The 23,412-nt window shown below is 36.4% G+C and overlaps 2 protein-coding genes and 1 pseudogene across 6 annotated transcripts; 1 reads left to right on the top strand and 2 right to left on the bottom strand.

Moving 5' to 3' along the window:
* Positions 1-284: 284 nt before the first annotated feature.
* On the bottom strand, positions 285-4,277 carry LOC121740764 (glycosyltransferase BC10-like). Of its 2 annotated transcripts, none has more exons than XM_042133386.1 (11): positions 4,087-4,277; positions 3,672-4,004; positions 3,349-3,465; positions 2,960-3,060; positions 2,005-2,076; positions 1,798-1,879; positions 1,415-1,492; positions 1,297-1,338; positions 960-1,019; positions 674-820; positions 285-601 (listed from the first exon to the last, which is right to left on the bottom strand). In XM_042133386.1, the coding sequence occupies exons 2-11, from the start codon at positions 3,936-3,938 to the stop codon at positions 554-556; spliced, it is 1,014 nt and encodes a 337-aa protein (XP_041989320.1). In that variant the 5' UTR covers positions 3,939-4,004; positions 4,087-4,277; the 3' UTR covers positions 285-553. The 2 variants fall into 2 exon arrangements, with proteins under 2 accessions (XP_041989320.1, XP_041989318.1); XM_042133384.1 differs by having other exon boundaries at positions 4,093-4,277.
* An 869-nt stretch (positions 4,278-5,146) lies between these two features.
* On the bottom strand, positions 5,147-13,967 carry LOC121740753 (annotated as a pseudogene).
* A 6,449-nt stretch (positions 13,968-20,416) lies between these two features.
* LOC121740773 (chaperonin-like RBCX protein 1, chloroplastic) lies at positions 20,417-21,627 on the top strand. 4 transcript variants are annotated; one of them, XM_042133392.1, is made up of 6 exons: positions 20,417-20,728; positions 20,816-20,910; positions 20,989-21,106; positions 21,174-21,190; positions 21,276-21,338; positions 21,412-21,627. In XM_042133392.1, exons 1-6 carry the CDS (start codon positions 20,554-20,556, stop codon positions 21,481-21,483), a joined length of 540 nt encoding a protein of 179 aa, XP_041989326.1. In that variant the 5' UTR covers positions 20,417-20,553; the 3' UTR covers positions 21,484-21,627. The 4 variants fall into 4 exon arrangements, with proteins under 4 accessions (XP_041989326.1, XP_041989325.1, XP_041989329.1 ...); XM_042133396.1 differs by having other exon boundaries at positions 20,422-20,739; XM_042133391.1 differs by having other exon boundaries at positions 20,418-20,910.
* The last annotated feature ends 1,785 nt before the right edge of the window (positions 21,628-23,412 follow it).

Raw genomic sequence — 23,412 nt, 5'->3', positions numbered from 1 at the left:
TCTTGATGGAGAAAATCAAGGACTTACCATAACCAACTCCAATGTATATACCAATTCAACCCTTTTCGTTTCTAAAAATGAATAAAGTTAAATACATGAGGCTTTATTTTCGGCCATAGGATCATGAAAATGGATGGACAAGATTGAGAAGGAAAAAGAACAAAAGATGGAAAAATGACATGAATACATCCCTGTATATATATATATATATATATATATATATATATATATATATATATATATATATATATATATATATATATATTTTACATATATGTATCTGTTCCTCCACCTGAATGTAATGACTAATGTAAGCAAAACTTTTTGAGACATTTTAACATGGCTGGCGCATATCATCCTGGAGGGCATAAACTTTATGTGAATTATGTAGAAGTTAGTTATCACACATCCTGGCCAAAATTTAGGGTGGTGCCTCCAGTAATGTAGACACATCGAAGTTACCAACTACTCCTTGACTCAAAAGGCGCATTGCAGCTCCTTGAGAAAATTTTCTTGCGAATAAAAAACAGGGAACAGATGTAGAATTGTTACTTCACCACTCTGTCCTGTATTCCGTTTCATAGTATACGTGGTTGATATCCTGAAAATACACAGGCCATAAATACAGAAGAACAACTTGTATCTGGGACAGCCTGAGATAAATTAAACAAACCTTTATTTTTTTTATTTGTTCTGATCCTGCATCTGCATAGCTAAATGTGAAAGGATGCCAACCACCATTATCCATGTTTGTTGTGGACTGGTTCCATACAGTGTAGGTAACTGTTCTTCTTTCTAGTTCATTTTCAAGATCTTTCATCTACAAACCCAAAACATAAGAGAGGAGAGTATAAGTCAAGTGATTTGAAATCACAAGCAATTGTTGGAGAAAGAGAAGTGATGTAGTTTGACCAGGCATGGTTGTGGTGGTATATGCATTATAAGAGTGTTTTGCTTACTGAGAGTAATGTCTGGAAGTAGTGTTCATCTGGTATACAGTTGTGCTGTTTCTGAAGCTTCTGCATCCAATTCAATATTAGATGGTCAACCAATATATTACGCCAATGATAGAAATTGAAAATGCAGCATACACTGAAGAGCTACTACTAATCCTATTTACTTTGATGGATTGATTAATCTTGAGCATGTTTGACCATCATATCCTTCAAAGCCTGAATCCTAGTATGTTTTATCATTCAATCCTATCCCTCAAATAAACACCCCCTTATAAAATTTGGTATATTCTAGGTTTATGATTATATTCAAATTGGATCACGCAGAAAAAAGGTAACTTACAAGATTCTTCCTGCCCTTACTTGCATCAACTGGTGGACGTCTCTGCAACAAAACACATTTTTTTATGTTTACCAAATTTAACTATCCAAACAAATATTTACTCACAAAATAAAAGTACCTTACAGAACTTCTCGAAGATGGGAAAAACAGTTTCATCATCAACTTCTTCTGCATGTCTTCGAATCAAGGTGACCCACTGAAGTAAATAACCAATTAGATTCATATAGAGCAATATGTTTTGATAACTGTTGAATGAGTTTAGCACCCCTTCATAAGAAGGCTCAATTATCTAATAGATGGATTTTATGGATATTTTTACATTGAGATTTGAGAAAACAAGCACAGCATATTTTGATGACTGTTGAATAAGTTTACTCAAGCGTGCGGAAAAGGGGGCACCAAATTGCTCAAGGATAATATGATTATCTGGTTTAAGTTAAGAGCAATCAGTTTATCAGACAATGAGGCAAGAGCATTACTACCATGAAACAAGATATTAACCTTCGATCCTTTCCGCCATTTCTGCTTAGATATAGCTGGTGACATCTGTGGATTGTAGCGAACATCTTTTTTGTCAAGAAAGCTGGCAAAGGAAACTCATATTAGCTATCCTATATAACAAATGCTTATAAATAGCCATAATAAAATAGTAGTATTTAAAAAACAAGTAGATAAGAAGTGAAACCTATTTTAACTTTTATTGACTACCTGTCCACAAAACTTCTCGGAGAACCCATCAGATAGTTGTAAATATAGCTGAAGTTGTACAAAGGGACACAACTGTTTGCAAACATCTATAGTCAGAAAAGATCAATGTTCAAGTTGCATCTATGCAGGAAACATTAATGGATACACAAATGTATTACGCAATATGGTTAGTATGAAAAAAATGAGATGGAAACAGTAATTATGAAAATTAGGTGTTGATACCCATGAAATGACATCCCAAATACACTATGATATGATAAATGCAGTTTTCTCAGTGTATCCTGCAACATTTTCTGATTTTTGTTTCCTATACTTCAATATGCCAAGTTAAGCCCCATATACTTTCATATTTCCCTTTAAGTCCTTGACTTCTCCCCTTTTGTAGCCACAAGAGTGTGAAGGGGTTGATAAAGAAAATTATATCGGGAGATATTTACAACAAAAGCAAATATACAAAATAAAGACACCAGACAAGATTTACAACGTACAAAAATAGTGAAAGTAAACTCAGAAAAATGTTTTTTTTCCTGTAGGAATGGAAGAAGCGTAAAAAGCCTAACCAAGATACTTAAACGCCATAAATAATCGGGCGCTATGGCGGACACCATCAAAATCTGCCACAAATCGTAGTGGTGATGGCGTTTTTAAAAAATACTGCCATGGAAAATACTGTTTAATAACATGGATGCTGTATCATGGCACTCCTACTTGTTCTATGTTTTAGTAACACAAAGCTATGGATGAAATTCAATTACACTGTAAGGGCACAAATACCTCAATATGACACTCATATATCCAGAACTTCAATCGACATTGGAACGTTTACCAGCTTTGTCTAATTAAGATTTTGTTCGTATGCTTAGTTGCTAACTGCACCATATTAGATCGAACCAAAAGAATTTGCATACAACTTTATTCGACAAAAACACTGTTCTTGGGCTGTAATGAAAATGACCTGTCTGATAGAAGTACAAATCTTTGATTTGCAGGATCCTGAAGGGCTTCCTCAAAAAGGATTCTCTCAGCTTGAATCATACTTGCTTCTCCCCAGGCTACCTACACCATCACTCTTAATATCAATCTACTGTGGCTAAGGAAGAAGAATTCCAAACAGCTGCAGTAGGTTATGTGTCCTTCAGGTCACACATTCTATAGTAATCAAGGATACTCAAGACAAATGTTAAACACACGGAATAATAGTGCACGAACCCTATAGGATATGGATTTGGATTGGCAGAATTTCATACACTTGCAATCTATATTCTAAACTTATTTTTCACATTCAACTACATGCTACATCTCCAAATCGGCTTATCCAAACAATGAATAAAGTGGTGATATTACCTTAATGCTGTTTCTCAGTTGCCGGTCGAAAAAGACTGTCGACCTTGTAGTCGATTCATCAAACACAAAACCCGGCTCAGAATGTACATATATTGAAAATTTTACCCTATCAACATTCTGCAAAGAGCCAAAGTGCGATTAAAAACTCAAATCAGAAGGAAATATAATCATCTCCGAGCAAAATTAAAGGCTACAACAACATGTTACAACGAGCAAGACCAAATCTCCTCCTACTCCCTATTCTACTTAGATAACCAAAGTCAGAAGTAAAATACCAACTGAATCGAGAAGCACAAAAACAACAGATTAAAAATTGCACGAACCTCGAAAAAGCTCTCCCAAAGGAAATTAAGGGGTAAATTTCTCCGAACGAGAAACAAAAACGCGACCTTAGGATTGCTGTTGAAGTCATAGGTGAGAGAGCGAAATTTCTGGGGCAGAGCAGCCGTGGAGTGAGAATACTGCTGGATTCTGAGAAACGCGAAGACGCAAAGAGCGACGGAAAGTAGGATCACCAGCTTCCATCCGAGACACAACACGTGGCGCATCGACAGCCCCGGCTTAATCGATGCCTGTGCCTTCTTCGTCATCGCCACTGCTCACATACACACAAAAATCGCTGAATCTCAATCCTAATGCTTCCTCTGCTTTCTCCTCTGTCCAAAATAGAAAAAAAACAGTAACTAAATCAACAAGTAAGCAGTGAATTAACGGAAAGAGGGGGTGAAAGAGGAGTACATGTACATTGTAAGTGGAGAGCGCGATCGATGGCGTTAAGCAAAGCAATTTTGTTGAAATAATAAAATAATTGAAGTTCGGTTTGAAACGGAAGGTTTCTGGCGGTGATTCAGTTGGTTGGGAGGTGCTTCTTTGCTAAGTGGAGGGGACAAGTCCAACGACGTCGTGTCACGTTTTCCATTTTTGCCCCTTATACTTCTATCTGCACTGTGTTCCAATCACCACATTATAGTATACTAGTACTTCTTGGATGAATAATTAATTAATTATATAATTATAAATACTATCACCCTCCCCTAAAAATACGTGCACTTTCTATTTTTGTCCGTCCCACAAAAATATGTGCATTCCATTTTCGAAAAGTCATATCAATTAAATAATATAGGTCTCATGGCCCACTAACCCTACTTTAATTACTATTGTACTCTTTTCTCTTATTTTACCATATGATTCTTCTCATTTCACTTACTTTACCAATTTTGTCTTAATTTTCGTGTCATACTCATTGCCCATATTTTTATGGGACGGGGGAGTGTATTTTTATATTGTGCATTATTAACAAGTGGAGTATTAATAGATCTCCAATCACCTTGACTAGTCACTGCCGGATAAATAAATTATGAAGCAAATAAAATTATTAAATTATGAAGTAATTTGAAACAGTAGTGCATTCAGTAGTTTATTTATAACTTCTTAGTTGAAAGAGCATCACAAATTCATTTTGTTATTTTTTCATAGATAAACTTACAAATTGATAGTATTTCAATAGTTGCAAACTTCAACTCAAACAAGTGAAAGGGTTTTGCTTAAATTTGAATCACAGATATGTTGTTATAGTATGATGAGATAAAATGGTGTAGAATAATCAAAATAGAAAAAATGGTAACACGCCAACATTGCTAAGTTGGTTAAAATCAATTTTGTCTACCAATACCAGAGCCACAAGTTATATTGAAATCTCTATACTACAAGAAGCCCCATTTAAAAAAAGAAATTTTCAGAAAAGAAAAGGTCATAAAGCCTTGAAAATGAAAAGAAATAGAGTGAATATTTAGGAAGATAAAACGGAAGGCCGTAAAACTCTCATTTCAATAAAAATATTAACCAATATAACCACACAAACTTTTCGATGGAACCTCATTGAAGCTGATGTTAAAGTTGGAATCACTTGTTACAGCTTATATACTTGATGGAACTTTAACTACTCTTTCATTAATTTACAACAGGATCAGTATACCTGCTAAGACAAAGAGCCTTCGTGATCTGGCAGCGATGGTGAGGATCCACCACTAAGTTTGCTGGGAACTGGTGTATTTTTCCGCGACTGTTGTCTTTTCGTGGGTACAATCACGCTGTCATCAAGTTTCGTGTTGAATCCTTCATCTTCATCATCCTCATCATCTTTGAAAACTGGGTGGATGTATGCATGCTGGAGATAAGCCTTTCAAATTCAGGTTAGGTTCTCTTGCTCGTTCGAGTGTGTCTTTCATCATTGCTTCCTGAAACCAAGATGTGTATTGAATTACTATAAATATCTGATATGAATAGGATAATCCATGAATTTAGAAATGCTACAAACCTGTTAAGGAAATTTAACAAAAGCTGGTTGATAACGGCCTTGCAGTAGAGATGAAAGAAGATTGTCAACACCGGAAGCACAATAAGGACCAGTGGGGCCTCATATATACCTTTCCTACCCATTAATCCCATCAGGACTATCTGCGAGAAGATCAGGGCATAGATAATAAGTCCGTGTACGTCTGGCCAGAATGCTGCAGCACTTTCATATTCTTGATTGTATACATTTATGATCTGCACCAAGGAAAGGGAATACAATGTCAGTTGTATCTGTATTGGAAAGTCGTCCACGCACGAGAGATGCATTGAATGTAATGAGAGAGAGAGAGGAGGAGGATTGTACCTGGTGGCGTGGCGAAATACCATGTATGCCAGAGCAAAGAAAACCAGAATAAAAGGAAGGAAAATTGGTGTCACCACAGCATAGACAAGACCTAAAAGGAAATATAACTGTATTTGAGGTTCGCCAGTGTTAAAACCAATGCTTCCTGGATCCATCGCCTCTTCTCTGTCCTTTTCAGTCTTCACCAGGAAGAAGTTTTTCAGATGGAAGAATATGAGTGGTTTCAATCTTAAGATTTCGCCAGCTATACCAGCCCATCCATCAACCATTACATAAGTAATAAAGAAAGTTGCTTTCATAGGGATTGCAACACCAAGTGTCTCAGGGATTCTGCATTGCACAATCACGTATAAGCGAAATAGATGCAACTAATGTATACTGGCAGATTCATTAAAAATAGGATACCATTCTCTTAGCATATTTTATACCAGAGAAGATCCATACATTTCTGAGTTAGAAGATGGGAATATAACCATATCATTCTACCAGGTGATAATAAGAGAAGCCTATACAAAATGATTTTAATGTTGTACAAAAAATAACCAAACAAATTACCAATCCACCCACTGATAAATGACTACATATTAGTACTAAGAGTTTAACCAATGAATAACAGTATTTTCATTTTCATTATCAAAGGTATAAGAGAAACAAGTCAAGATGGTTTATGTTCAGATAACGTACTCTTTTGGTGACTGACGAAGAAAACTATCAAGTTGTGAAAGTGCACTTCCTGCTATTATGCTCACAAGGAAAACATTAACAAAGTTGAATAGATAATATCTTAAGGCAGCTCTCCTCTCCAGAGCTGATATCGACAGAAAGCCTTCAAATTTGGACATCATCATCAATATTGTTGGTAGTAGCACTATAAGAAAAATCTTCAAAGCAAGCCCCGGAAGAACACCTTGGATGAAAGACTTAATAAATTTCCTGCACCACGAATATTGCATTATTATTACTTTGGTAACATATACCACAACTAAAAGTAGCAATATTTGTTTCCAAATTGATCATTGTACACAAGATAAACAACAATACAGCCAAACATCTGTTTTGCCAAATTGATTATTGGGGATAAGGTACGCATGACTACACTATTCACATAGAACTACTAGAAGCTAAGGCTTTGCAAAAGGATCATTGTGAAAATTGAAATTAGTATGCTACTACTTCTTTTCAAGATACTTGTCGCAACTCGCAATGTGTTCAATTTTCCATACTTTAACCTTTGTCATTATTAAACGCCCTCTAGAATTGAGGCTAATACGAGAAGAGTAAGCATAGCTTTCTCTAGGAGGATCAACTATTTTGAAACTTCACTGTTTTTTGTGCGAAAATATCTAGTATTGAAAAGTGCACTACGTGGATCTAATGTTGGAATTTTAGTGTATTAACACTTTAATTTTGGAGAATTAACTCGGTTGATTCAGTTGAATCATTTCTTATCCTAATCAGATTTTGGTGGCAAATGTTTTGACAGTTTTAAAACAGTTATCAACTGTTTTTTGGATCAGTTATGATCAGTTAACTGCTTTGGCAGTTGAGTGGCAACTGCTTTGGCTGTTGTTTTGGTTAAATACATGACAGAAATGAGAAACAACTATCCAAGAACTTAGTCATATCCGATTATAGATTTTGATACACTCAAAATACTTGATCTGAAAGTATTCATACGATTCTAAGTTATCCAAGTCATTCTATAAGGATTTCCTAATCCTAAACAATCTAGATATACCCAACATCTAAGTCCCCAAAAATATCCACAATCTATTCAGCAAATTGGAGCAGTCCCCCCTTCTCTTAAGTTTCACTAGTTCTAAGAGCATCCACAGTGGCGGCTAGCGGGTCGGCTAGCCGCCCTCGTCGCTCGCCGAACGCGCTCGCCGAACCACTACGGTCGGCGAGCGATTTTTCGGCGAGCGAATCAGCGTGGGCTCGCCGAAGGCGCGCGTTCGCCGAACGAGCTCGCCGACCCTCTAGCCGACACTATTATTGATATAATTTACAAATGTTTTGTATAAATTTTGTAATGTAAATATTAATGAAATTGTTGGTGTTTTTTTCCGTATTTTTGTTCCGTATTTTATTCCAATTGTTGTTCCGTATTTTTTTCCAATTGTTGTTCCGTATTTTATTTCGCATTTCGTTCAGTGCTGGATGACGTGGCAGGGAGTGCTGGATGACGTGGCAGGAGCTGCTAGCCTACCTGCTGGCCTAAATCTGACGTGGCGTGGCAGGGGTGCTGGCCTACCTGCTGGCCTACCTGGCTGGCCTAACCACTGTGGATGCTCTAAGTGATTGTTGAAACTTAACCTTCCAAATGTCGGTCACTGACTTGTTCAAAAGATTCAAAAGGTGAAAAAATGGAATGAGTAACTAATCTAGGAATAACTCGACATAAGTTTAACAAATGATGCTAACTACTGCTCATTATATAATCTACTACCTCCGTCTACCAAAAATAGACATAGTTTACGATGAACGTAAACAGCTTTAGAAGAAATACTCACTGTTCAACAATTGGCTCGAGAAAAAGGCAACCTCTTCTCAATACTCTCAATATTTGCAAGAGACTGAACGGCAGAAACAGGGATCATGAAGAAGAATGTAAGGAAGAAGAAAGCTACTGCAGCAATAAGCTTCCTAATAGTTATTGAAACATAAGGAATTGCCAGGTTAGCCCAGAATACATCACGTGGCTCTGCAGCCCATTCAGTCAACCACAAAGTTGGGTTTCTGGACTGCTGAGTTTGTGCACACACAGCAGCACCCCACCTAGTTTTGAATGAGACAAAAGCTGTTGGCATGATACAATTCGGATCAGTTTTCACCCTTTCCCGCTCTGCTTCAATCTACATGTGAATAATATGATAAAATTATAAGTAAGTTTAAGAATCATCAATTTGTATTTTGTAGTGTAGTAAGACCTAGCAAGATCAGTTATCTAGTTAGCAGCAGAACATTAAGTAAATTCATGAAACATTTAGGTGACAGAAAGTGACAGAAAGTAACTCTTAAATCATTTGAAATAGGTTATACTATTAAAAAGATAGAAATTGCCAATAAAGGAATAATCTTTAAATCTTAGATGAACAAACAGTTGTTTGACTAACCAAATTCTGCAGATCACGTTTTGTGTATGCTAATAATGCCTGAAACTACTGTGAAATTAAACATCTTCTACGTAAAAATGGTTATTAAACATCTTCTAAAAATTAGTATCAGGTATTAAACATATTCTACGTAAAATGGTTAATTATCTTTCAGTAGCATCGACATAAACAATGAATCTATTAACTGAGCCATTAGTTGTTACCAAGTTAAAAGGAGTTATTAGTTTGTTGAGCAACTAAAGATGAGCCAAGATGGTCCTTAGCCTGGTAGTAAAGGAAAGCTGGAGATCACAAGAGGCAACTATGAAAATGAATACTCTTTGTGTGATAACTACTGTTACATAAACCCTAAAAGATCTAATTGTGGATGCATTCTCTCTTTTTTGTTTGTCTGCACTCTGCAGTCGAGAGAAACAAGCGAAATGCAGTTATAAACAGCCCCACAGTAATAGGATAGAATTGGTTTTTTGGATGGTGGATTTATACGTGGCACGTGCAATACGAATTTTCTTATTTGTTTTGGAAGCTGGAGCTTTAAATGACAGATTGTGAAGTGCTCTAAATAATTATAATAATGTTGCATTTCAAATACAATAGTCATATAGCAAGGAAGACTTTTTTCTAGTTACTTTTCAAGTAAAATTCTATTGTACTCACTTCTTGGGTCAGTCTCTCTATTTCAGCTGTCTGATAATCAATTCCATCCACTTTATCTCCACAAAGGCCAAGAAAACCAGTCTGCAAGTTAGAAATAAGTAAATAGCACTCGTTAACTAATGATTGAATAATTATACTAAAATGAAGATAAAGTTCCTAACAATTGAAACAGAAATGAGATGACACAACGCAACAAAGAAACAGTACCTTAGTCATAGGTCGTTTCGCTTGATTCCTTGAATATTTTAATTGGTAATAGTCAAGCCAGTTTTCCTTTTTCTTCTTCTCCTCAACCAGTTTTGCAAGTTTATTGGCATTGATTACAACCTGTATGTATTTGGAATCAGACAGATATTTAAACTTTTGTAGTAGACTACACTTATGAACTACTATAATATGAGGACATGATATGAAGAGGTCCACCGTACAGGTAGTTCAATAGAAAGTGAGCATGTTGACAAGAAAAGACAAATACAAATACTCCCTCCGTCCCACAGGAGTATGCACTTTATAATTTTGGAAACTCTTTTCTCTTTAATAAGGTGGGTCTCATTCTCCGCTAACAATACTTTAATTACTTTTTCTTCCTACCTCTCTCTTACTTTACCAATTGTGCGTTACAACCCGTGCACAACCAAAAGTGCATACTCTTATGGGATGGAGGGAGTATGTCTTTTTTCCACAGCAATCTATTTCTTCTATTTTGTACAGTCCAAGAGTTCAACATAGTCTCAATAGTGGTAAATATCACAGAATCGTGAATCTTTTCAGTTTATTAAAGTGAAATCTGATCCATTAATGAACAATAACTGAAGAATTTAAGAAGCGTGCAGGATCACATAAGAAATGTAGAGGGCCTAGAGGCAGGCCATTTGCTTTGCCTCCTGCAGGGCTATATCAAAAATAACAAATGTAGAGGCATATTCCTACAATTATACAATGAAAATAACTGAAGGAGGCTATTAAAAGACACATCTTATTTCCGCAATCATAAAGAATCTCTTTCAATTATTAAAGTTACAAGTAGTCATAAATGAGATTGAGAACGAATCCCAAAATCATATTTGAGACGTCAAAGAGAGAGAGTATAAATAATGAGCCTCTTTTCAAATGGAAGGATAATCATTTTCTGATTGGCATATACTTTGGTAAGAAAAGAACAATATTCGATCAAATTCACGGAGGGGGAATGGCAGAGGGTTATTCTATGTGACATATCTGAATAAAGAAGACAGCAGACAACAAGTCCCAGCAGAAATCTCAACTATTCTGAAAACATATATACATCTAAATACTAATTTGCAGTAAATCTTGCAGTAACAAACCTGATGAGTTAGATAGTGATCTGGATGGTTGACCAAAAAAAAGTGCTCCACACATTCAGACACTGATTCATCAGGATCTGGAGGCACATTTCTGACAAGAACCTGCGTAGAAAAGTTTCACCAAAGTCCAAACTTGAGTGTTCAAACATTGGTAACAATCCATAATCTAAATCATTAATCACCATCTATCACACTAGCGTTTCCACCATGCTGATCAAACATTGGTAACCAAAAGGTACAGAAGGGCGCGTAAAGCAATTTTTTTATTTGAAATAGCATTTCACTACATTTATGCTCAACAAAGCCTTACTATCATCACATCATGTTCGTCTTAGTATATTTCTCAATAGCACAAAACAAAAATAACCTGTTTACTGATTCCAATATTAACTATTGAATAATAATATAATATCCACGAGCTTATAGGACCGTGAACTTACTCTTTTTTAGAGAATCTTAAAACTTGTCTGAATTTAGTTTAGCAGACAGCCCTTTTACAGTGTGAACAAGATATTACTTCTTACCGTGAATTGAACAGGACGACGCTTTTCTGAAGCAAGAAAGTGTAAGCGCATTGCAGCAATTATTTCATACTCCTTCATCAATGTATAGCATGTCCAGAAAGTAAAGACATAGGCCATTACTACATGAGTGCAAAACCTGTGAATAGACGCATAAGTGTAATTTACATTTCAATCAGAGTCGTATATTCATGTAAAGCAAAAACTATACATTAACTACTGCACATGAAAAATTATAATTAGAAGGCGTCTAGAACATGAACAATATCATGTGTACATCGAAGAAGACCAAAAACTGGAGGTGTGCATGTCCAAGAAGAAAATCTCTTGCATATGTAAAAGATCTCCATTGCAGTTGAGTTAATTAGATTGATTCAATTATCAAATTGAAGACGATGGCCTGCAAATCATCTGAGATAAATGAGGAAATATTGTTTTCCTGTTGCCCATTAGCAACAAAAAAAATGCTCTGAGAAAGTTTGTCTCCACCTCACAACTAGGTTAGAACTTTTTATGTCTCAATAAAAGGCTATTGCAAAACACTAGAACAAACACCGATACAGAGCCAACATAGAAAAACAGCTTATATACAAATGTAACCCAACTTTTGAATTTCTCAAAATAGGCGGTGTTTTCACAACATCCCATTAATAAATTAGATGCCGGGAACTCTGGAATAGCAAGTAACAAATTGAAGATGGTTTGAATTAATTCCTGACCTAGGTGATCCATGCGGAACATTTGAAATAGAGAGCTTGTCAATATTACTGAATGTTATCTTTTCATCTCCTTGAGCTAACACAGCCAAGGTGTTGTTCGTCCAGTTGACAGGCACAAGGATGGCCCACGAAAGCAACGTCACTGGAACAAAAATCTTTAGTCTGCATATACCAAAATGCAGAATCAGTTCCACAATTTCCCCTTATTTAGCAGCTTTGAACATTATATGATAAAGCATACAACGGCAAGTCAAGGAAATATAATGTGCAATTATACCCAAGCAAGTAAATCCGCAGATAGGCAGCTGAATCCAGCCCTGCATGATCAATAAGCTCCGGCTCAGGCATCTTCAGTGCCTCAGGTACCCAATTCAGAAATCTAATGTAAGCTCTCCAGTCTAAATTGACGATTTTGGTAACGAATGTGCCTGAGTGACTGGGACTACTTCTCAATCCTTTGAGGTACCATTTCGGAAAATATACTCGATCATTAAATGGCTGAAGCCGCAGGAAGGCAAATGCTATAAGAAAAATCAAGGCACTGAGAATATTAAATGCTGCCGCAACCCCTATATCTCCAAATGTCGCCATGTCTTGCCTCTAGCTAATTACTTAAACCACCTGTTTCCAAACCAGAATATGTCAATTTCACATAAACCATATATAACATGCCACATAATGCAGTCAATTCTGCTATGGATATGTAAAACATTTCTACAATTCAAACATAAAGTTCAGGGTTGTACAATCAGATACACATTCCTGAATCGTGTATAGTTATAGAATTGGAGAAAAAAGTTGACTAAAATTAATTTAAGACAGGATGTTGGCAAAATTACCCCAAACGCCAAATATCTTGTAAATCCATAGGCACAACTTAAAGCTGATAATAGTCCCAGATGCTGAACATGATTTTCAAATAATACAAAGAAATATATATCCTATAACTTCCATAAGCAATTTACTGAATCCTCTACATCAAAATCATGTTTGGCACCAAAAATTGGGGGAAAGCAGACAGTAGCCGGTGCAAAGCAGAGGAATTTTACATTCTGTTACCTAAACCTCACCACTAACCGGAATTCAAAAACAGAACATCTTCATCCGAATTCGTCAAATCAAATTGCATCAGAGATAAGAGAACAAACAGTAGAAACAAACGAGAAAAGTTAATTAAACGGGAAGAAAAACATACTTGTGATGTAGTAGCTCCAAAAACCATGATGAAAAGCCAAAAGAAATCAATTCAGAAGGTGGAGAGTTGCGGATCGGAGAGTGAATAGAATTGATTCGAAGTTGAACAAAAGGTAAAGAACATCCACCGCAATCTCCTCCGTGAAGATATGTATTACAGTAAACCACAAAACAAGCGCCTATACATACACAATACACACACCTACGGAATGAGAGAGAGAGAGAGAGAGAGAGAGAGAGAGAGAGAGAGTAGTTGTGTGTGTCAAAAGAGGTAGAAATAACAAAATCCAATAGAGTAAAGCGACAATGGAGATTCTTCTTCTGATTTGGAGTGGGATTTGTTGGCTACTGCGACTTTTTTTCTCTCACTGATTTTTTTATGAATCCTACTGTGTTTTGTTTGCCTGATTGCTGCGTTTTCAGTTTCCCCATTTGCCATAATGAGTAAATTGCTACTTAAATTAATTTCTTTCATAATTAATTGTATAGTTTAGGTGAAGTGTCGGCAAGTCGCATCAGACCATCCACATCCGTGCTCTTAAATAAGAGCACGGAAGTAGGCCCGGATCCACTTTTTTCCCCTGCTCTTAGCTAAGAACACAACACCCACATCCGTGCTCTAAGCTAAGAGCACAACAACATTCTATTATTCAATTTAAATACTTCAATTACTAAAAACATTTCTACAACGTAAAAATTCATTAAAAATAAAAATTACATTAATAAAATCCTAAAAAATAAAAATTACATTAATAAATTCCTAAAAAAGAAAAAATATATAATTAAAATCCTAAAAAATAAAAATTACATAATTAAAAGCTTAAAAACTAAAAAATACTAATCCTCGAGCCCCAACGTTCTCTTGAGACCCCGGATCATTTGCTCGTGCGTTGTAAGTTGCTCCGGAGTCATCTTGGACGTATCATTCATATATAGTTGACCCAAGAGGGTCCACAACGTGTGGTTCGGGGGTGGAGGAGGCACAAAGGGAGCGGGAGCGGGGGTGGCAGCCGAGGCGCGACCGCGGGTGACCGCCGCCTTCTTCATTCCTTGCGGCCGGCGGGAGCTGCTCGGGCCAGCGTCGGGGCTACCCAAGCTAGTATCGGCAAGTTGGTTAGCCACATCGTCTGAGGCGCCGTCGGATGGGACCGCCGACCTTGACCTCTTGCTAGAGGAGCTAGAGGAGGATGCGGGTATGCCGCCCCTAAACCTCGGATGTTGGCGCTCCTCTTGCCAACAACTGAGGTACTTGAACGGCTTGAGCTCCATGCGTTGGTAGGTCGCCAACGCGGCACTGATGACGTCGAGCTCGTTCGTGCCACTCCCCAACGACCTCTCTTCCTGGAGGTAATACCACTGGAACTTGCCGATCGCCTCGTTGCATCGGAAGATGCAGTTGCGCACAATGCTGTCGTTGCGAAGGATGGTGCCCTCCGGCCGGGTTTCGTTGTAGAGGCGAGCGATGCGCCACCAATATGTCTCCCCGGTTTGGTTGGTGTCAACCTCCGGATCTTCGGACACAGCCAAGTAGGCCTTGAACATGGCCATCATCTCACCCGGAGTGTACGGGGTGCGAGTGCCACGCGTAGGAAGAGGAGGAGTAGAAGTAGGAGTACGAGTAGAGCTGCCGCTCCGACCCGGACTAGGTTCGGGTGCCCATCCGAACCCGGAGGCATCTTGGTCGTGCACCGGGTAAGGCCGGTAGCCACCCGGAATTTGCGAAGCTTGGGTTTGAGGAGGCGGCGAAAATTCCATCTCCGGACTGCGGATTGACTCATCGTCGTCGAACCACTCGTGGTTCCAACCGCGATTGCCGGAGGGATGATCGCTGGAGCCGGACATTGTGTAGAGTAGTGAGGATGTAGTTGAGAGAAGATGAGAAAAAAGATGAGAATATGGATGATAGAATAGATGATAGTGTGATTTTTTTTTTGTAGTGGGGGTATTTATAGATGAAAAATGTGAATTTTGGGGGGGGGGAAATGAAAAATAAATTAAAAGTGGGTAGAAAACGGATATATTTTTTTTGGGAAGTGGGAAAATATTTTTTTTTATTTAAAATTATTTTTTTAATTATTTTTCGAATTTTTTTTAAAAAAATAATAAAGCCAACGGATATACCGTTGGCCAACCAGCTTCCGCCACGTGTGCTGCTCAGCGGCACGGACGTGCTCTTAGCTAAGAGCAGCGCCGTGCCGCTGGCACGGACGGACGAGCTGCAGCGGCGCGGTGCTCGTCCTTGCCAGCGGCACGGACGGACGGACGGTGCGTTTACGCACCGCTGCGGATGCTCTTAGTGCTGTTCAGCAACGGCTATTTTCTTTGCCAGCGGATAAGGCCTTGTGTATATTCAACACGAAGTAAAGCTATAGGTATTTTTTTGAAGTTTATACTTAGTATTACTATTTAAATTGTTTTTGAGGTTTTACTTAAAATATTTGCAAATGCTCCAATCATGTTTAATGCACGCATAGAGGATGTCAGAAAATATAGTTATGGATACTATCAAATTGGAATATGATTATCTTTGTGTGGAATTCACATGGGAATTTATTCACATGAGCTTGTCCTTGTTTACAAGGAATGATAATAATTTTTATTATTTCAATCATTTGTGACAGATAAGAAGTCTTGGGTTGAAATTCTATCAAATTGGGTTTGGCATCTCAGATATTCGTCCCTCGAAGTGGAAAAATACTTTGTCTAGATGCTAAAGTTTATGTAAAAAGACTAGCACATTTAATGTCAATTTTTTGGTCCAAGGGGGTTTATCTACCTACCTATATACTCATGCCATTATGCAACTTTTTGCCTACTCCAAAACGTGATTACACCACACACTACGCATGCTTCTATGGGCAAACAAATGAAGTACTAGTACAAGTTTTTCACTAATACAATTAATTTTGAATTATAGCTTCCATACATGAAGTGAGTCTTATCTGTGTGTTGAAAAGTTGTGTTTCCAATTTATATGATTTTGACTAATTGGTTTTTATATATACTCCGTATTTTATTCTATGTGAATTAATATATCAGTAGATATTATCGTACATCATGGATTTATGCAACATTTTTCTCAAAAATAAATTTTGGTAATTGAGAAATGATGTGATAAAGTTATGTGATAGAGACATAATATATAATAATGTTGGTTCTCTAAACTCAATCAAGCTTGTCGATGTTTAATGTATTTGGATGATTCTACTTATTATGAAGAATGTCATTCTTATCTTGGGGATGATACATCAATCAGTGAGCATTATTAAGTGGAGTGTATTTCGTCTTGTGGTTACATTCACCTTTTACCATAAGATAATTCGATGTAATTTCATTTGTTGTTTTATCCAGTTTTCATTTTTTTATTTCATTCTATGGTAATGACAAGAGTGTTAGGTTGTATATATAAAAATATATTTTATGTTGCTTGTATTTGTAAAATCTTATTTTTTTCACAATTTTATGATAACAAAATTTATTAAGAAATTACTACTCTCTCTGTTCCATAGTAGCAGAGTTAGTACTTCTTTTCGACATGGAAATTAAAAAATAGATATTAAATATATTAAGTGAATAGATAATAAAGTACGAAAGAGAGAAAAAGGGAGGGAAAAAATGTTACTACTTTTTGCTAAATAGGAAAATGCCTCTTTTATGATGGAACGTCCCAAATTGGAAAAAAAAGTGTTACTTTTAGGATCTCCTTTGATCTGATTTGTTGTTCGTTTAATTGCATTCTAGATTAGATTTAATTTCGTGATATACTTATAAATTTTCAGAGATCATCTTATGAGATCTTCGGGAATGAAGATTTTCGATATATCCACGATAGAGAGTTCACACTTACGGCTTAGAGAACTATAGCTATTATTTATTCAATCTACATCAGCACATATTGAATGTGCTATTTCAATTCCCTTAATCACACCATTTTCTATGGAACTTCTCTGGATCATTGCAGCAAAAAAGGCAATTCCGTCGTCTTGGCGGCCCCCACACTGAACTTATGAGATGAATGCCATAATATAAAATGCATCTTTTAGTCAAATTACCTTAATATTTTTGGTGAAGTTTTAATTTCTCATCAAGTGAATTTCATTCTCTACTAATAATATTTTAACAATTTTTTTTCTCCCTCCTTCTTTATCAAATTTTTATATTGGAATTTATGTATTCTATTACCCAAATAACCTCTCCTACTTTATCAATTTTTATACTAAAATTTGTATATTCTATTACCAAAACTATTAATATTGGACTGATCTATAATAAATTATGGTATATGTGGATCATGTTGTTATTAAGTGTAGAGCATAGGTAATTATAAATAATTTCCTCAAAGCATACTCTGTACTCGTCCCCCGTTCAAAAAGATGCATCATGCATGCAACGTGCGTATTACTTATCAATTAATGAATGTAAATCTTATTTAGTAATTTAATTTGTATGTATTCTTAATTTTCCCATTTGGATAGCTCATAAAACTTCTGATAGCTAGTACTTCTATTTAATATACTAATACTAACATAATATGTCAGCATATAAGTTTGTTTTCTGGTGCTCTGATCGAATTGAAACGATCAGTTAAAAGAATCTATTTCGCCTGACTAATTAAATTTAAACAATGAATAAACAGAATTGTTTGTTCCAAATTCTGGATTAGTAGAAAAACAAAGTCAACTTAGCTGGCAGCAGGCATGAAGACCCCGTTTCAGACAAACGTAAATTCAACCGGAGCTTTTGGACTCATCTAATTTTACCCATTCTTTAAAGCTAGTTAATATACATTTGAATTCCAATTTTGAATCGGCAATGAAAGCTCACTAAAACTTATAAATGCATATGTCGGAAAATAAATTACAACTTGACCAATATTTTTGTTTTTCTTAGTTGATGGACAGATTTTGGAGAAGCCATTATTATCCCTTAAAAAGTGTTATGTGCAATCTTCTCCTGAAAGGCATCTTAATTTCAGTGAATATTCTAGTGTTTGCGCTTTGCATCTTAAATCAAGAGAGATAGATTTCTTTTCCCTTACTCTATTCTTAAATTTATATTCCTTCGTTGCTTAACACCCACAATTAACATTTGAATCATGACATGACAAGTCAGAAAATAATCTACGAAATTATTAATTACCCCTAATACTTATTACACAAAATGCATACTAGTACAACCTACCAAATCCAACATATATATAAAATTTTCTAATATTATAATTTATTATTACAAACATACATTTATACTTTAATTTGAAGTGTCGTATGTAGGGGCGTCAATAACTGACCTATATAATAATTAATTAGTCTTAAAACGTAATAATAGGATATATAATAGCAGAACCCGACACATATATCGGCCCCCACAATGAGAACTTTTATTTTCTTGTTTTTTTGGAATTATTATTGAAACTTTATTGCAAAATATTATGCTAGTGGGACGGACAAGTGACAACAAATACAGCCAAAGTGAATTAGTTTATCTGTTTATGTGGCATAATTGTGAATTATGATGAATGTGGCAATAGGATGAAAGCTGGTGATTGTGGTGGCAAACCACTCGCATGCATTTCCTTTTCAATATCAAAGATCATTGAGTTGTTGGCCTCAATAAATTCATACAAGCAGTAACCGTTTGGTTGAGATGAGAGATTCTTGTGATTTACACGTTGTGAAAGATAATTATGAAATTAATTACTACTCTATAAATAATTTCATATAGGTCAAAGTATTTTATTTTGGCCTATTTTTCGCATGTGAAATTAATTTTATTTGATTTAACTTTTGCTTTCACAATTTTGTTGAATATACTCTTAGTTGTTATTCTTGTGAAAATATTAGTACCACTACTTTTATGATGGCACAAAAATAGACACGAAACTTAATAAAATAAAACAATTATATACAAAAAATATAATTAGAGAATTTGAAGAAAACAAAATATTTTGAAACAAGGGGAAAATTTAGAAAGTTTGAATATAGGAATTTTCAAGAAATCAAACCTATAATTTATTTTCTTATATTATATATGATTAGATACTGCCGAAAATATAGTAAGGGGAAAATTATGGAATAACAATAATCAATTAAATAAACACGATTAAGTTTGATTTGTATTTTAAAGTCCTTGCCCGTGAAGGGCTGTGGCAATATCAATTTTAATACAGTCCCACCACGTTTCAACAGTAATCCTGCCGTGTTCTTTTTTTTTGGTTTAACCACAAGTGTACCGAATCCGCCTTTTGGCGGAATCCGACTAATCTTGCTCAACCGGACTTGCGGATTAAGGCCGAAAGTCTCCCAGCGGGTGGCGGAGTTTGAACCCGTGACCTCAAGGTCACCACAGCTCCTGCCGTGTTCTTTCATTAGTCTAAAAGTGAATCATGCTACTCATAATAGTACTAGAGTACTAGTTATGCTTTCATTCTTTTGATAGTTATTTTTGTATAAAAACATTATATCCTTACAGTTTAATTTTACAAAATACTCTCTATTTATCAAAAAATCACCCATGGTTCTTATAGTAGGAGTATTATTTTAATAAAGTCATTTCGAATCCAAAAAATGTATAGATGTACTCCATAATGGAAGTCTGGATAATTCCTTTAGAAAATTTTAATAAATTGTTATGCACACACTAGGCCACTACGGTCATCCCTTTAGCAGGAAAAACGAATACGACATGACATGCATATGAAACAAATTGCTCCTATATTTCACGAGTGGATCAATGAGAAATTCCTAATTGGCGACTTTGCAAGCAAAATATCTGATTCTAAGAAAGATAAATTGATTACATTCCTTACACAGAAAAGATAATGCAGTGGGTCACTCGACCAGCCGAAGATATTTCGGACAGATATTTTATTTCATGATCTATTGCTAATTGCTAAGTGTACGATAGAGTTGCATCCCCATTCCCCTCACTTGCATCACAATAATAATACAAATTCAAATATATAAAAAAATTAAATAAAATTAGATCGAAAATCGAATCTAGCCCAAAACCGGAAAGATGGCATCCCACACAATCCCAAAACCGGAAAGATGGCATGCCCAAAACCGGAAAGATGGCATGCCCAAAATCGAATCTAGCCCAAAACCGGCGGCGCAAACAGGCCTCTTTCCCTTCGGCCATGGTGGACCCCAACTACTCGCTCCGCCTCCACAACTCTCCAATGTCATAAGATGTACGTCCCAGGTCGGTGAATATTCATCAATCTCCGATGAAATTGTGTTTCAATTTCGTATTTCAAATTCCTCCGTTAACGCCCTAGGGTTTGGGGAAGCCTCGCCGGAAGCCAAAGCAGCAAAACACCTTCACGACTTCTTCACCTACGTCGCCGTTAGAATTGTGATTGGGCAGCTTGAGGTTTTCTCGATCTCTCTATCTATATATAATTAGTAGTAGGATTTGGGCGAGATTTATATTGACATTATTAAATCACAGAGCTATAACGAAGAGGCGTATGCAGATATGATGAAATTCATGGAAAATCACTCGGTCGACGACGGGGACAAGTTTTGCGCTGATTTGATGCGGGAATCATCAAATCACAAAGCTCTAGGTACAAATGCAATTATCTATGCTTAATTAACCACTCAATCTAATTTCTGTTCTTTTCTACTTTGCAGCTTTGCGCATATTAGAGGTCACTCACAAATCTCAAACTTAATTGAGATTATAGTTTTCTGTGATTTTGTCAACTAATTATGATTGCGCCTGTGTTTGTAAAGGTTCGATCTGCGTATTGCAAAACTGATTTCGAATGGGACAATTTACAACGATTGTCACAAAAGGTTAACAAAAAATGCTTAATTAGCTAATATTTTTTAGCGTAAAAATAGCAAATCTGATTGTGTGTGGGTGCAGATGGTGGAAGATCGTAATACAAAAGTGATGAGGGATTATTTATCGGAGACGACAATGAAAAGTGAGAACTAAGTGAGATCCCATTGGACACAATGTTTGTGTATATTTTTTGTGTTTGTTTCTGTGATGTGCTTCAATGTGTGAATGGAAATATTAAGTTCATGACATGACTTGTATAATCGTGATGAAAAATGTAACATAATAATTGTTCTTCAAGTTGCCGATTTGACCTTCTCGTGTAGAATAAAGAATGCATGTTAAGTATAATTACTGAAATGAAAGATTAGCTCAAAACAAATGGATTATCCGTCCCTTAACCGTTTCATCCCTTAACTATTCATGGGCCCCACTATACTTTTCAGCTCATCTATTAACTAAGAGACAGCATCTGCAACCCTCCATCTCTTAACCATCTCATCCCTTAACTATTCATTCAATTTCATTTTTTATTTTTATTTCCAACAAATTCAATTAATAAAAACACACTTCATTAAATAAACTAAAATTATAATTTAAAATCCTAAAAAAATAAAAAAATAAAAAAGACATAATTTAAAAACTAAAAATTACAAATTGCAACCATAAATTCAAATCACAAAAAAACGGAGGCAAAGAAGCAGAAGAAGGAGTTCTCTAGTGACGATCATCTAACGGTTGCCAAATTTTGCCCAAATGTGCTCCATTAGATCCTCCTGGAGTTGGGCATGGGCGGTAGAATCACGTGTCCTTGCCCGAATAGACAACCGCTCTTGCAAAGACGGATGCACTCCACTTCGAGGCGGACTACTTGCGGTTGAGCTTCCCGGGGTTTCAGGGTCGAACCAATTTCCCGCCTCAGGTCCTTCGTCGGCGACAATCATGTTGTGCAAGATTATGCACGTATACATGATGTCGACCATATTATCCATAAACCACGTACGAGCGCGGCGGCTTCCTCCTCCCTACGTCGATATTCTTCTAGCGATTCTTCCATTATTCGACGCATTTGTTCAAATGGATACATGAATGGATTAAATTTGGAAGATGAAAAATTTGTGTGAATGATTTAAGTGATTGGAGAGGAAAGAAATAGAAGATATTTGAGAGAATAGTAGATGAGTGTAGTGTTTGTGAGTAGAATGGAGAATGGAAGAGGAAGGGAGTATTTATAGAATAATAATAGGAAAATAAAAAAATTAAAAAAAAAATTACCGTTTCTTTCTCAAACGGTCATATGACTGTTTTTTTTTAATTTAATTTTTTTTAAAAAAATCGGATTTTAAAAAAAAATTATGACGTCATAAATACGACGCCCACTCGCGGGCCGGCGAGTGGGCGTCATGCCTAGCGCCAGCGCGCGCCACGTGGTGCTGGCGCGTGGCGAGACAGCCCGTCCCGTGCCCCTTCCGCGCGCGAAGCGCGACGAGCCGTCTCGTCCCGAAGGGACGAGTTATGTGTTGCAACGGCGTCCCGTCGCTGTCTCGTCTCGGCGGGACGAGACCGAGCCAGACGCGGGACCGGCTGCAACTTGCGAGGTTACTAGCTATGGACATGCCAATATGGTTGCTTGATGAACCTTCAGTTGCGCTGGATGGTGAAGGCGTGAACAATGTTGTCAAAGCAGTATGGCGGTCCATGGCGGTTCGCCCGAAAAATGCCACAGGGATATAGCGTATCGGTATGGCGGGATATAGCGGTCATTAAATAAATATATAAAATAATATTTATATATTCATATATAATTCAAAAAATTAGAAAATAATAAAAATATAACATTAAAAACTCTAAAAATATGTAATAAAGCATAAAATAGAAAACAATTATATAAAAGTCTAGCAATTAAAGTCTTTAGTTCAAGTGTTCAACAAAACATAAAACCATGATAAGCTCAATAGACATCAATCATCAAGCTCAACATAGTCTTCTAGCTCATCATCATCACTATCATCGGCATCCATTTCATCTTCATCCTCCATTGCTTCATCCTTGCCGGAAAGCTGACTGCTGGTCGCTGGACTGTTG

Source organism: Salvia splendens, chromosome 7 (genome assembly GCF_004379255.2).
Source record: "Salvia splendens isolate huo1 chromosome 7, SspV2, whole genome shotgun sequence".
Taxonomy (NCBI): Eukaryota; Viridiplantae; Streptophyta; class Magnoliopsida; order Lamiales; family Lamiaceae; genus Salvia; species Salvia splendens.
This window is presented reverse-complemented; position numbering and strand designations above follow the sequence as displayed.